The sequence below is a fragment of the Cheilinus undulatus genome, linkage group 4 (genome assembly GCF_018320785.1).
Source record: "Cheilinus undulatus linkage group 4, ASM1832078v1, whole genome shotgun sequence".
In the NCBI taxonomy this organism is placed as follows: Eukaryota; Metazoa; Chordata; class Actinopteri; order Labriformes; family Labridae; genus Cheilinus; species Cheilinus undulatus.
In genome coordinates, this window is record NC_054868.1 from 21,918,728 (window position 1) to 21,934,643 (window position 15,916).

The 15,916-nt window shown below is 38.9% G+C and overlaps 1 protein-coding gene across 1 annotated transcript; it reads left to right on the forward strand.

Moving 5' to 3' along the window:
* Nucleotides 1-3,170: 3,170 nt before the first annotated feature.
* LOC121508770 (fibroblast growth factor 20-like) lies at nt 3,171-7,329 on the forward strand. Its single transcript, XM_041785850.1, has 3 exons — nt 3,171-3,588; nt 6,035-6,138; nt 6,235-7,329. Exons 1-3 carry the CDS (start codon nt 3,255-3,257, stop codon nt 6,478-6,480), a joined length of 684 nt encoding a protein of 227 aa, XP_041641784.1. The 5' UTR covers nt 3,171-3,254; the 3' UTR covers nt 6,481-7,329.
* Nucleotides 7,330-15,916: the final 8,587 nt, after the last annotated feature.

Sequence of the window (15,916 nt, forward strand, 5' to 3'; positions counted from 1 at the left end):
ATTATACATGCACACTGTGGGCTTCAGAAGCATGAAAATAGTTGGACAGTTTAATTGGAGTGTGGGGGTCAGCCTCCAGTTAGGTTTTGTCACAGTGGATGACCTGGGCATTGTAACTTTGGGTAATTTGGATTTATGGTTTTAAAACAGAATATGAAACACAAGCGGTTATTTATTTATTTTTTGTTTAAATATTCTAAAGAGCCAACACTGATATAAGGTGGTTGAAAAAAAAACAAGAAAAAGTTTCACAATAGGGTTATTTTCATTTGCATTTCCCTCTTTATTTTCCTAATCAATCTTTATAATTTACAATCAATAGACTTATTATGTGACAAACATAACATAATTCTACTTTTATGGACCTAGAGTGGCACTAGTCTGTGGTTTGCATTGTAAAAAAGAACGGATCAGAAATACATGAATGATGAAATCAAATTGTGCAGGAATGACTGGTTTTTAAGTTAGGTGGAACAGCATGACATCCTAAGTCATAGGCAGAATAATACACGTCTTTTTCCTATGTGGTATATGGGTGACAACAGTTGTATCTAAATGTGTTATTCATAATTAAATTTAACAAATTCAGGGGGTCTTATGAGTCCTGCTTTGGACCCCTGGAGTTTCATGGACCTCAGTTTGGATCCACTTGCATTAATAACCTCCAGGCTACTTATTCAGTTATTCCATTATCCAGGCATTCGATTAGGTTGTAATTTCTTTGTGTGTGTATGTGTGGGTGGGGGGGAGGTTGGGTGAGGGGTAGAGAAGCCTTGGGGCCTCCATGACTGTTAGGGTGGCTGCATGCTTGGCCTCCCTCTATTAAAAACAAAGCAGTAAACCTCTAGAAAATACATGTTAGAGCAGACCATGTGACCATGGGAACCCCTTTTGCAGCTTGCAAGGATGCTTGGAAATGTGGCGTTGCAGTTGACATGTCCATTGTGGACGGGTCGATATCCAATATATCAGGATCTGATCAGGCCGAGGGCTATTCCTATTGATCCAGTCTCCTTTAAGAAAAAGTTTTTTTCCCGGCCGGTCATAAATACTAATGAAGCCAGAGGAAGGAGGACGCACGCCACACACGTAGAAACGCATTCTGTCTGAGGCTGACGTGAACAAAAGCAGAGTCCGCGCACAATAGCTGTACACTGTGCAATCAGATTAGCACAAATAAAATGATATTAAAAACCTTAAAGCTGCTCCACAATGCCTCTGTCTTCCTGTCACTCAGTAGAAATGGATATAAGTAGGCCTAGAAAATGACCTGCGTGCAGCGACCACACACGCACACGCGCACACACAAACACCTCTGCACCTTCAACTCATTTATCAACGCGGCTCCCAGGGGAGGGGGCAGCTGCGCGCGAGCGCAGGTCTGTATAGCTGCCAAAATCAATGTCATATAGGCTGGAACATGGCCCCTCGTGCCACTGTTTGGGTAAAAGAACGTTTAAATCTAACATGTAAACTGCTGTTTGACCCTTTAGTCCTGCAAAGAGGATGTAAAGACATTGGGAGGTTGAATTAGTTTATAAACGTCAGCTGAGCGAAACGTCATCAAAAGCTTTGCTGTAGCCCTATATTTGCTATTGCATTTGTTAACAATCCAATTGGCTGGAGCATTAATAAATGCAAACAGAAAACAACGATTATTATGTTTGCACCATCACATGAAGAATAGAATAGAATGGAATAGAATAGAATAGAATAGTCAGTCTTTATTGTAATTGCTTTAAAACAGCAGCAGGCAAACTGAGAATAACCGTCATTTGAAATGAGACCTTCATAGTATCACACATGATCAATGTTCAAAGTCATGATCGATAAAAAGCTGCATATGCATAACAAAGTCAGTCTGTTTAAGAAAAGATTAACAGCTACTACAAGCCCTTTAAAAGTCAAGTGTTGGGTATTATCCGAGCTTGAAGTTCAAACAGGTATATTCCCTTCTTCTGGTTGTTATTACCTGATCCCCTTACAAGATCCCGCCGCTTTGAAGCATCTGCGTCTTTGATTCGTCTTTAAAGACCACAATTAAGGATATAGGCTGTGGGCTCCCTGAACTGTTCAAAGCATTGCGGGAAGATCAATGAGGGGATTGACAGTCAAGTGATGTCGTTTGCACAGGTGTGTGTGTGGGTGCGTGTGTGTGGTTGTGTGTGTCTGTCTGTGGTGGTGCAGTAAACGCGCGGCTGGGTTACATAAAACAGGGGCAATAAATCAACACCCGAGTGCGAAAATTACGCAAATGGGGGCTTTCCTCTCTGTGTGTCTCTGCTGCCGCACCTGACTCGTTTGGAGATGGGGGCGTGGGGCCGTAAGCGTTAAGGGTATCATGGCAATATCACTTTCACGATGTTTGGGACACACACACTCTCACTTTCTTTATATGTCCAATGCACACACAAGTTGCCGCTGCACACACACACACACAATCACTGTTCAATGTGCAAGTGGCCGCTACCGAGGTGTCCAAATTTTGCATCTATGTGATCTTACTGCTCTGTAAGAAGCAAGGGGAATTCCGCCTCTCAGACTCCTTTTTATCAGTGTTTTTTTATTTCTTCTCCAAGTCCCTGCGCTCTCTGCACTAAAACTGAACATCAAAGATGAGGAAGAGCACGACGAGCTGTGGGATGAGGGCGCACTTTCAAAAGGGATCAGAAAAGAGCGATAAAGGGGGAAGATCAGGGCGCATTAGCATAAAAAGGCAACTTGAGGTGAATTTCTATAAAGAGGGAATATTGTTGTGTGATAGACGCGAAGTGTGCAGTGTAAAACTGGCCCATACTGTGCTGCATGCAGCTGTTAGAAGATAGAAGAAATAGGAGGGTACCGCAGAAATAAGCTGAGGTGAAATGTGGTAGAGAGAGAGAGAGAGAGGAAAACCCGGAGTGCTCCGGAGCAAAGGGGAGTATCCCGAAGGGAAGAGGAGAGTGAGGGAGCGCGCAGAGAGCTAGAGAGAGAGAGAGGAGGGATAAATAGCAGTGAGATGAGAAGAGGGGGTACTGGCTTCTGAACTGGAGATACCTGCACACATCGTGACAAAACGGGACTTTGATCTCAATCAAGTGTCAGTTTAATTAACGCAGCTGGTGACTGCGCAAAAACGCGCACGAATTGGGCATTTTCTCTGCTCGCACGTCCAACTTTTCCATTTCTCCGCTTTATCAATCGCACTGAGACATTTTGTTCATCACTTGGATCTCCCGAGCTGTTATCCGGATCTGTTTTTTTTATTTTCTGTGATGGGGGCAGCGACGGAGGTTGGGAGCTTCGTCAACGGATTTCTGGACAGCTTTGGCTCCGCTGGTGCCGCTCCGGCTCCCGTAGGCTCTCATTTCGTGCTCACCCCAGCCGGGGCGGTGGACTACAACTCTGTGGGCGGACTTATGATGGGGGTACAGGGGCAGCAGCAGGAGCACCTGGTGTCCGCGGAAAGGCTGTCCCGGAGCCTAGCGGACCTCAGTCATCTAAAGGGGATCCTGAGACGGCGGCAGCTCTACTGCAGGACCGGGTTTCACCTGGAGATCCGACCTGATGGCACTGTGCAGGGCACCAGGAAGGACCACAGCAGATTCGGTACAGACCAGTCCTGGAATAAACTTGCTATTTACCTCATTATCAGCTTATCATTTCTAGTAGTATTGCCATAAGACGGGTAGTCTAAAAAACATACGTTAGTTACAATGTCTTTATGTGAAAAGTACATTTATTTGATTTAAAGGCAAAAATGAATGCAAAGTGTATTTCACACAGAGTTGCATCACTTCCACTCACAGGGAAACCCACGTAGTCATGATAAAACGATGATACCACAGGATCATACCCACAATACTCAACAGGAGTTAAAAATTAAATACAACCCTAATTAACTAATAATGATATACTACATATAAATCTACTGGGGTACCATTAGATTTTAATCATACCTCAAAATTTTCCAACCTCAGTTTGAGTAGCTTTGCAAAATAGGCCTTTTTTCCCCAAATGATTGTATATTTGAACAGTGACTCAGATCATTGGACTGAAATTTCTCCCTTTGTACCAGTTTATCTTGGGGTATGAAGATCAACAGCTGCAGCATGGTGATTTTTCTTAGGGCTGAGAGGCTGTTGCTCCTCCATCAGCTGATTTATTCCATTTGAGGCTTGAATGTAACTTCTTGCCTGGGGCCATTCCAGATGCTCTTGCTTGATTAAGTCAGCAATGGATATACATAGCTATTTAGTTCAGGTACATTTTGGTATCACAGTCTCAAATGTAGCGTAATGTAAAGGACATGGTGGAAAAACAAAGGATATCCACCCTGTTTAATAAACAAAGACATCTAAGACTATTTTGCATGTTTAGCTCACCTAAAATGGGCCTCTATTATTTGCACATTATCACTTCTCCTGCTGTTTAAGGAATTAAGGACCAGTACAAAATTAACAACAAAAGAAGAGCAGATTTTATGATCACCGCTGGCCCAAAGACTTGTATTTCATTACTTTGTTGTTGCCTTTGCCATCCAAGGAGAGGATTTAGAAGTGGGCATGCCCTCATTTCCAAAGTTTGGGTTGTGACCTGCGGTCTGGTCATAGTAGATTTTTTTTTTTTTTTTTTTTTGAGTTTTCAGAATTTATTTGCTGCAGTATTAATATGCCAAATAATGCCATTTATGTATCTAGTACACATTATAGCCAAATGGGGGGCTCCACCCTGCAATACTCACCTCTCCACCATAATAAAACACAAAACAAGGCCAGCCACTGCATGGCAAAAGAGCTAAAATCACAGTTATCGATGCTTGGCTAATAAAAAAGATACATTGTTCTAGACCAAGTGGCTGGAGTAAAGTGGCTTCTTTCAGGCTTGTAAAGCAGAGAGTGCTTTACAGGCTAGCACCAGCCATCAGCTCTACGAACCAGCCCAAGACAGCACAGTAGGCAGAACTGATAAGAAATGGCATTTGGAAAACAAAGTTGTTGGGTCGCAATGGCTTGTGCTGTGTAAAAAGTGGGTCACCATCACCAAAAAGTGAGGGCAAATGCTGCTCTATGGAGATATTCTAAACTTCTTTTTTATTGGTGTTGTCAGATGAGTCTACGACAGGGCCTTCCAAACTATGGTCCAGGGGCCAACTTTGACTTGTGGATCATTTTAATTGGCCTGCAATCAATTCTAGAAATAAAATGAAAAATGGCCCTCATTAGAACATGAAGCTTCAGATCGACAAACTTCTTAGTCTTGACACAAGATTGTGCTGCCATGTTGATTCTATAAACAAACGTTTTGACATGAGAAATTCGTTGACATATACTCTTTCATGATGAAATTGACAATGAAAAGGATAAAGATATCCTGATTGATAATGCTCTGATGACTACAAAAATAAAAGGATAACAGCAGCAAATAGCAGCACAAATGGGAATCATTTGCTCTGCTATCAAGCCCATCTCAAGATCTGACTAAAAAATCACATCACAAGGATTGCCTTCCAGCAACAAAGTATAATGGATTGTTTTTTTAATACACTAAAGATTAAGGATATCAAGGTGGCTGGACCACCCTTTTATTCTTCTGTATGTGGCCTTCGATGGAAATAATGTGGACAATCTTGGATCTACAAGGTTGTGTATGCTTAATTAAAGTAGTTAACACTTCAGAAATCCTATCTGGTTTTGAAACAGACTGATGACACTAGGACAGCCACAACAGCAAACAAGACTATTATAGACAAGGCTGAACATTTCTATGTGATCAGAGTGATGCCTGTAACCACTGCTGCAGGGTAGGCGTCAGAACTGCAGCACAATGTAGGCACTGACAAGAAAGTAGGATTATGTTTCTTTCTTTTCTTTATTTGTGTTAGAATACTGCTTAAAGACAGACAAGATCAGTAAAGGGAGAACATATGCCACCTCATCTGCAGGGGGCGCCAGGATCAAAACAAACCAAAAGTTCCTTATAGCACCCTTCAATAAAAGTGTCTACTTTATTATTGTATTAGTGTTGTAATATGTGCTATAATATCTTTTTGCAGGTATTTTGGAGTTCATCAGTCTGGCTGTAGGACTGGTTAGCATCAGAGGCGTGGACAGTGGTCTTTACCTCGCCATGAACAGCAGGGGGGAACTTTATGGATCAGTAAGTTGGCATACATACAGTCCAGTATAGTATTTTTCCAGCATGTAACCCTTGGTTAGCAGGGAACACCAATTGTCTCTCTTTTTTTTTCTGCAGGAGAAGCTGTCAGCAGAGTGTGTTTTTAGGGAACAGTTTGAAGAGAACTGGTACAACACTTACTCGTCAAACATTTACCGACATGGAGAAAAAGGTGCATTTTACTTTGTTGCTCTGAACAAAGATGGGACTTCCAGAGATGGAACAAGGTCGAGGAGACATCAAAGGTTCACTCACTTTCTACCGAGGCCTGTAGACCCTGAGAGAGTACCAGAGCTGTACAGAGACATCCTTGGACAGAGCTGAGACTAAAGGGACCAAACCTTGACTCAGTCAAAGCCAGTGTGAGCTCAAAAGCAGCCCAAGTGCACATAATACGACTCCTTCTTTGGGAGTGCGAAGCTCTTGTTGGACTAGAGGGAACAGGATGTGCACCAAATCACTCCTCAGTGGTGGCATAGAGGAAGGAAGGGACCCTCTGGAAAACAGACTGTGGAGTTTGGCTAAATGCAAACACAGATCTCCAAGGAGAGATGTGAAGGCCCCATTATGGAAGGAGATGCTACCTTTCCCCTATTATTGTCCTATGCAGAGGCCATGGTGGCCAACAGATTATTTTGCTACTTACTGAGTCCAAATATCTGCAAGCCCAAAGTGCATGTACAAGCAGACAGAGAGTGGGAACAAAGGGTACAAGTTAAACCAGGCTGCTTGTTATTTCTACACATGCTGAGTCAAGCCAGCTATTTTCAGTTGGTCTTTTAATATAATTCAATTTGGCTGCTAAGTAAATGATTATTTAAAAACACATTATCACCAACACAGAGTGGCTGGTTTACACATAAAGGTAGTTTTATGCACTGGAAGGCGGACATGTCTGTTTGGGGAATCAGGTTTAAGAGATAAGAGAGTCATGAAAGTTGGAGTAGCGGATGGAATTCCTTTGAAACCGCTCCAAAGACGATGCTGCTCAGAAAAGGTGACTTTTTCTACAAGCTGCATGAGGAACAAGAGAAGAAGAAAAGATTCAGTGAAAGATTTTTTATGAGGACTTCTGTTGTGGAATACCATTGGAACTCTAGAGACGTGTTCTAGAACCCTGTGAAGGAATTCTGTTGTTCCAGCAGACTGACGGACAGAGACACCTTTACACACCTGTGGACAGATTTTATTCTTATTTATAAGTTTCTGTTGCTAGGACATACTCTATATTTATTTCATATATTTATTTATTTTGAGAATATATTTTTACAGGTATGAGATAAAATAAAAAAATCTTAACAGACCGTGACAGATTTTTTATTGTGTCATTATGCAGTGCTGTTTGCTTTTTTTGCAGCGTGTTTAAGGAGGTATCACATTTGTGTTGTGCCTTAAAACACATTTATTCAGCAATCATTTCTCTGATAACTGGAAGCTGAAATGCTGATATAGGCTCAGTCCCATTTCTGCTTCCTGCCCCTTAGTGCCCAGGTACGAGGGTTGTGGTTGAATCTCATTCTGAGAAATGGGACAACCTTTCAAACTCCTGATAAGTCATTGGTAGCTGTTGATGGTATTTATGTAAATGAACACTACAATGTTTATACATGGGAATTTTTGAAATGCTTTTTTGGGGGGAAAAAAACACCATCATGCATTGAAACATCAAAACATTTAAATAAGATTACCGTCATAATGTTCAAATCTTAACAAGGAAAGTCCAAACATTTGTACACTTCACTCAGCCAATGAGCTGCCTTCTTGCTGATAATTACCAAGGCATTTTGGGAGATTTCCAAACGTCACTAATTTCAGACTTTGCTTCTGGAAAATATCTGTTTGAAGGGTTATGTAGCCCTACCAGTTCACTCTACCCCTCCATTTCAACAAAAGTTGGAACACCTTACCCCTAGATATGAATGCAGAAAAAATAGGAGCAAGGGGTGCATCGAGACTGTAGTCACTAACAAACGTAGGAATCTAATGAAAAATGATCGCTCACTCTCTTATCAACTGTTCAGCATCTAAAAGAATGACTGAAAGTAATAAAAGACATTAGGACATCGATAAACAACAACATATTTGACGGCTCAGTGGCTACCAAAGCAGCTACACTATGACACGGAACAAGTTGAAAATACACAAAATCGTGGAAAATGATTACATCAAAATTTTTAAGTAGTGGAAATATATTTTTGAATAGACTCAGGCTAAGATGTATAATTTACACTTAAATCCCTGATGAGTTAATGTGACTGGCACACAAGTAGACAGCTTTGATAATCACTAATCCATGATCATAGACATAACATACGTAGATGCCTCAATGACTGACTGGCTGTACGTTGATGTCGTTGCCATATTGCAAGAGGCAAGTCTGCTATAAGGCAATACAAATAGACTAGGAGTGTGTGAATTGTCAGAATAAAAAGCACAAACAATCACATAAAATTGATTTTAATGAATAGTTCAGTGATCTATATTCATGTAAGTACCTATAAAGAAACACTTAGACAAAACAATGAATAAGATTTTATAATTAAAACATGGAAGCCCTCTTACACAAAGGAAAAATGTGCATTTTTGACTCAAAATGATTAAATTAGCATTTCAAATCTCATCTCTTTGCACAGTGTATGACATTATGAAAATGACATTTCTAATTTCCAGAAAAAGATATGTTAAATAAATGAATTCATTATTTAAATGGAACATCTCCTTTTAAAATTAAAAGATTTAAAATGGATTAAAAATGTGTAAAAAAAAAAAAAAAAACATTCAATGGCAGAGTTACTGATGTGGATTTAATTTTTGGACCTCAAAAAGTCACCCAAATCTAGTCCCGCTGGTCAAAATTCTGTAAGGGCTCCTTGTCAGTCAATAATAAAACAGGAAATAACAGGAATTAACCAACATTATCGAACAATCACAACAGAAGCCATATATTCTCAGCAACATCTCCAACATTTATTAGACAAAAACACACGAAGCATAGGGAACACATAATATGTAAGACTTTTGACAAACATGGAAACAAAATTTTAAGTCGAGTTATTTTATTTCAAGTCAACAGAAGAGGCTACCTTAAAAATGTGGAGAAAGCAAAAGTTGCCGTTTAAAGTGAAAAACGAAAATTAAATAAGTTGCAATGCATGCAGTCTTTATGCATTCGAACAATTTTAAACCATTCAGCAGATTTTTGAAATACAATCTTCAATATTTTTGGTCAGAATTCATTATTTTGAAAACAATTTCCTCAAGACTACAGATTCTAACATTTGATATTCAACACTGTGCAACTTAATACAATATTACATTGATTATCAAGGTTAAGGTTTAAGTTGGGTTTAAACAGGTCAGTAATTAGTGCCGAAATCTTCAACACAGACAGAACAAGGGAAAGACAAGGAAGTCGACAAGCCGCCATTACGGTGGTGGTAACCCATTCTAATATATAAGCAGGTTTGAATGAGCATGTTTGCAACCAGTTACAGGATATAACAGAGAATTAGTCGACTTCTGATCTGCTCCAGAAGTCATGAAGTGAAAGCACAAAGCTTTTTTCAGACCAGTTATATTCTTTAAAAGGACAAATTGTCAAAAAATATTTCCAGTTGTTTTTGAGTGATCTTTAGAGGTGTCTTGGAATGCATGATATTGGTCTGGTATCAGTATCAGCAGATAGAAATTTTGATATCTGCCAGTATTTAGCTTTTTTTTAGTTACCAAGGATATTTACAGTTGATATTTTGGCTGTGAATATCACCATATATTGACTGTAAATTTTGCCCATACATAATAATAAATTAGTAAACTTAAGTTAAATATTAGTATCCATTCTGCTATCAGCTAGAATCAATCTGTAAACATCAGCATCTCAGATATCGGCAAAAATCCAATATTGTGCATCCCAAGATGTTTTCTAAAGTAATCTCATTTTTAGTGGTCTTCTTGCAAGCATAGTTAAGTTAAAGCTACATGTACCAGTAGATGATTGCATTAAAAATGTTAGCTGCTGGTAAAGCTGCCAGAATCAGATCATTTTTAACTCAAGTTAGACTTATGAAATTACAGCCAACATTTTTAATCCAGCCATCTCTGCTGCTGTCACAGTCAGCAGGTAACAGGAGACACCACAGTTACAGCAACCAGAAAAGATGGCTGCACCCATATAATGACTGTAGGTCAATACCAGCAATTTACAAGACAGACTGAGAAATAATCTAGAGACTCGAGATTCTCAAGTTGTCAATTAAAGTTCATTTTGATAACACTGTATATGACAAATTAAAAACTTCAATAACAAAAAAAATAGTAAATTAAAAGAGATAGCTAAATCAAGGAAATGCTGAAACTGTGACAAGGACACAAGGCGGTAGGACTAAAACTGAAAAGTTTAGAAGATATCAAGATAGTAAAACTCTAGATTATCCATAGAACAAACTATATTATGACAGATTTTCCCAAATAGTTCAGCCCTAGTTTGTTGCTTAATTATCCAATTGTGATTAATTCCAAAATTGCAATTGACATTTAATATGGAATTTTCAAATCTGTAATCTTGAGCGTTTATCGAAAAAAGAGCAAGAAACCATTTATTGTAACAAATAAAACATGGGTAGATAACAATAGGGCTGAAAAATTCTAAAATAAATAAATAAATAACCAACTTAAAACATTTCTTTTGACTTGCACTGCAAATTTAATATGATTTTTTTTTTGTATTGAAGGGAATGATCATTTTTATGTCAAAATTTCGCGATTAACAACAGAAATTCTGAGATAATTGGCATTTTACATTTTTAATGATTTGACAGTTAACACTACAGCATCTGATGTGCAGTTCTCAAAACAATCCTCGATTAGTTTACGGAGTAGTAAAATACTGGTACTCTGCTGATATGTGACTACATCTAGACCTATTCAGAAAAGCTGATATTGACTAAGTTAAGGCTGCCTTGTTGAGGGGGTAGATGTTTCAGGAACATATGCTAGCATCATAGCTTACAGCTCCAATAATATCCAATAACAATGCAACCAAAAAAAGTTGGGGCACTTTGTAATATGTAAATAAAATAGAACCAAAGGATTTACAAATTTGGTAAACCCATATTCTATTCAACATATCAGATTTTTATACTGAGACATTTTAGTATTTCATGAAAAATATTAGCTCTTTTGAATTTGATGGCAGCAACACATCTAAAAAAAATCCCATCATTGTGTAGCCTTCCCTTTTCTTTTTACAACAGTCTGTAAAAATCTGGGAAGTGAGAAGATTAGTTGCTGGAGTTGTTGGAGAGGAATGTTGTCCCATACTTGTTTGACATTGGATTGTACCTGCTCAACAGTCCTGGGTCTTCTTTGCTGTTTTTTTATGTTACGATGCACCAAACGTTTTCTACTAGTGAAAGGTCTTGCCTGAAGGTAGACCAGTTCAGCACCAGGACTCTCCTACTGTGAAGTCATGCTGTTGTGATGGATGCAGTGGTTTAGCATCATCTTGCTGAAATATGCAAGGCCATCCCTAAAAGAGATGTTGCCTGGCTGGGCGCATGTGTCGCTCTAAAACTTTAATACACGTCTCTGCATTAATAGTGCATTTCCAGACGTGTAAGCTGCCGCCATAGCCATTAATGCAGCCACATACATCAAAGATGCAGGCTTTTGAGCTGTGTGCTGATAAGCTGGATGGTCCCTCTCCTCTTTAGTCTGCATGAGACTCTGCATCCTTGTTTCCAAAAAACAAAAAAACAATCAAATTTTGATTCTTTTGGCCACAGAACAGGTTTCCATGTTGCCTCTGTCCATTTTAAATGAGCTCTTGCCTATAGCAGTTTTTCTGGTTAATGTTCACGTATGGCTTGTTCTTTGCATGATACAACTTCCTGTGTGGATGGCACGGATAACTGTGTTGACTGACAGGAAGTGTTCTTGAGCCCATGCAGGGATTTCAAGGACAGAACTATGCTTGTTTTTAATGCTGAAGGCCCAAAGATCACAGGCATCCAACACTGACCATCGATCTTGTCCATTGCACAGATATTTCTCCAGATTATTTTGATACTATAAATTGTAGATGGGTTGTTTTTTCATTAGTACCATTTACTTTTCCAGCCTTATGTTGTCCCATCCCTACTTTTTTGAGATGTGTTGCTGCCATCAAATTCAAAATTAGCAAATATTTTTAAGAAATGTTAAAATTTCTCAGTTCAACACCTCATATGTTGTTAATGTTCTATTGTAAATAATAAAATGGTTTAAGAGCTTTTCAAATCAATGCATTCTGTTTTATTTTTATTTTACAAAGCACCCACATTTTTTCTGGAATTGGGGTTGTAGATAGCAGGGTTGCAAATTGCGTCAGTACTATCAGCAGAAAAATTGCCAGAATGACGGGTCGCAAAAGCTTGGACTGTTAAAATTTGTCAAAGTAAAGTAAGAGACTGTTTCCAATGATAGCACCGGGTTCCAGACTGGAATTTATCATCACCTATTTTGCAAAACAACGTATCAAAAGTTAAAAAAAAAGTTAGAGTGAGGCATTAGAAAAGCCAGGCATAAGAGGAGAGTGACAAATGGTTGGGCGTATGTCTCAGCTAATAGAGATAGACAGTGATGGGAGTAATGGGAAAGGAGGAGAAAAATAACATGAAGTCATTGGTGTGAAGAGACAGCACACGCTTCCTCTGACAGACACTGCAATTACACAAGTGACTGGCAGGCTGAGTGCACCGCTTCACTCTTTTATCCTTTTCTTCATCATCCCTTTATCGCTCTCTTCATCCGGCTGTCTTTGATGAGTCACTCAGAGATCTTACAACACCTGAGACTGAACGGACTAGATGTCAATCAAGCAGAGGGGAGAAAAAGAGTAATGCCAAAGAGAAAACTATGTAGTAAGGCAGCCAAAGACAAGGATGAAGAGACTTTCATGTTAAATAATAGTTTTTTTAGAGTAACAACATAAACACAAGTGTAATGCCATAACTGTGTGTTGAGACTCCAAGTTCATTCTAAACAACATAGGACCAACTAAGAAAAATATAACATCCAGACCCATTTCAGCCCACATCTAGTAGTCTTTTTAAAGCTGTCCTGGAGATGCTGATGTTTCTGTTTCTATTCAGACATGATGATGTTGATTTTATTGGAAAAAAAAGGTTCCTCTTGATCTAAGCGACAAGAGTTGACTGGATACCCCTACAAAATTGTCTAATACTGTAAGTAGCTATGATTGATTTTTTATATCATTTTATGATTCATTTATAGTACAAAAAATAAAACACACAGATTCACTGAACAAATGAATTTGAAATCACTTATTCGTGAGAAAGTAGTAATAGGCCGGCCCCTCCCTATCCATAGACCATGCACGATGCGTAGGGCCTCACATCACCTGGGGGGGGGGGGTTCCTCCTCTGCACATCAGGCCGATGTTTGTATAATGAATACGATCAAGGTTATTTATATACAACGTTGACCAAACATAAGATTTACCTGGGCGTCACACATTAGTAAACTAACCTTAAAAATATGTGTTTTGGGAGATTGGTGCCATCCTTGATCAATTAATGGTGCTTTCCATTTAATCCTGGAACTCTGAAATTCTGAGCTGATGTCATCAAAAATTTGCCTTTGTAATAAAACCCCCAGCTTGGAGCAAATGGGACGCATACAACACGGTTGTGACGCCATTCCCTTCTTAGACATCCCAGGTAAATGGAACACAGCATTAGAGTCTGGTAGTACTGCAGGTTGTTCCAACTTTACGAGTCAGTATTACGAGTCCAGGGTACATTTTTGATGACGTCAAATGGGAATTTCTGAGCTCTGAGATTAAATGGAATGCACTATTTGTGTGAAACATTGTAGTTCATGGTGGGAAAATGCTTAGTGTAGCTATTTTTATTCATTTATTTTAAGATTATTTAAACTAAGATTAAAAAAAGATGCCAAGTAAAAAGCAGCAGACATTAATTTTCTTTTATCTCCTGAGAATAATCAAACTCATGCATGATAATGAGACTGTGTTTATAAGAGACCTTTTAAGGTATCTATTTTTTATGTAGTAGACCATGACACCGTCAGCCTGTCACATAGCTGTTCATGAACATCATATTGAAGGTTTTCATGGTTAAGTAAAGAGGACATTAGTTAAGGTGTCATGTAGAAAGTTAGGACTCGTGTTCATCTGTGAAGGATGGCAGAACAACTCATGTAAACACACACTTGTAGCCACTGTTCTATACTTCTGTATATCCACGTACGACCTAGAAAGTGTATTAGCATTGCTAATGTCCTCGACCTTCTCTACATTTACAGCTGAGCTGGCAGGTTTTATCGCTCCAGTTGCTCCTGTGCTACTGCACCTGTAGTTTACTTTTCTTCTTTGTGTTTTGTTATGCTGTTTCTTACTCTTCTACATTGGTCATTTAAAAGCGGTCAGCAAACAGTTATGAGCGTTACTGCCACCAAGACTCAAGTCAGTCTGGCTGCAGACATTCCATCTCTGACGGACTGTTCATCTGAGATGCTGTCTATTTAAAAAAAGAAATACATGCTAAAACTTTGGAAATAAAATTGGATCAAACTTCAGGTTAGCATTAGTTGTGTGGAAATGGATAACAAAAATCTAAAAGTTAAAAACCTGACCTGAAAAACCTGATTATAAAGCGCTCGATGAAGCAGAATAAACAGTCTGCTTACAGGAAAAAGCTTGTTCTCCATTAAAACATTCTTAGGTAGCAAGTGTAGCCTACATAGCTCTGTAGCTAAAGCTAGCCTCAGAAAGCAGCTACATAAGCTATGTAAGCTACACAAACTATGTTACTGCATTCTCTTTGCAGCTACATTAGCTTTAGCTACATTTGGTTAACATAACATTGCAATGGTAACGTTAATTACGTTGCAAGTATAGCTATGTTATTTTTATCTAAAACTAAAGTGAGCCATGGTTTGTATGAGTGGTTATAAAATGGTATAAACGTGATTTAATTTCAGAATACACCTCTGATCTTTTTCTCAGTTTTTAGTTAAGAAATTTTGCCTAATGTTTGCAATGTGATTATTTCATAAATGTAACTGCCAGACTTTGTTTTAGAATGAAGTTTAATTTAAAAAAAAATTCTAACAGCACTTTCATACTGAGGTATACAGTGTCTCAGTCTCCGTCCACACGGAGACGAAAACAATATATTGCCGTTTCGTTTTGAAAAAGTTTTCCATAAAGACGGAGTTTTTTTCAGGATCCACTGAAACGACTGAAAAAGCTGTAATGCATATGCCAAGCCTGTATGTGACACTGTAACGCTGCCACAGAAATGCACCAAAGGAGAAAAAGAAGACCACCGAAAACTGACACAAACTTTCATCTAGTCGTCCTTCTGGGTGTTCTCCGCGTTGGATTTAAGAACATATGATTTATGCATTTCGCAGTGGTGGTAAAGGAGCATCAGATTTTGCTGTAAAAGCCATAACAAGCTTAGTAGCTTCTGCAGCACAAACACAACCTTGTAGTCCATCATTAATGTTTTGGTCGGACCCGTGCAGGCATCTTAAGGGAGATACGCTATGTGTGAAGTAATTGTTTCAAGAAAGATGCGAAAAGTGTCCACACAGAGATGAAACGGTAGTCATTTACAGATTTATGCACTCTGGGACCCGTTTACAAAAAGTATCGTTTACAGTTACCTGAAACACCGTTTCCATGTGGATGAAATGCCGATCCGACATAAAACTTTTGCGTATACACCTGAAT

Excerpts from the sequence above, each read along its gene's own strand:
- LOC121508770 (XM_041785850.1), top strand. The coding sequence starts at position 3,255 with ATGGGGGCAGCGACGGAGGTTGGGAGCTTCGTCAACGGATTTCTGGAC. Across the intron at positions 3,589-6,034 it reads GAAGGACCACAGCAGATTCG|GTATTTTGGAGTTCATCAGT; the intron begins GTACAGACCAGT and ends ATCTTTTTGCAG. Across the intron at positions 6,139-6,234 it reads GGGGGGAACTTTATGGATCA|GAGAAGCTGTCAGCAGAGTG; the intron begins GTAAGTTGGCAT and ends TTTTTTCTGCAG.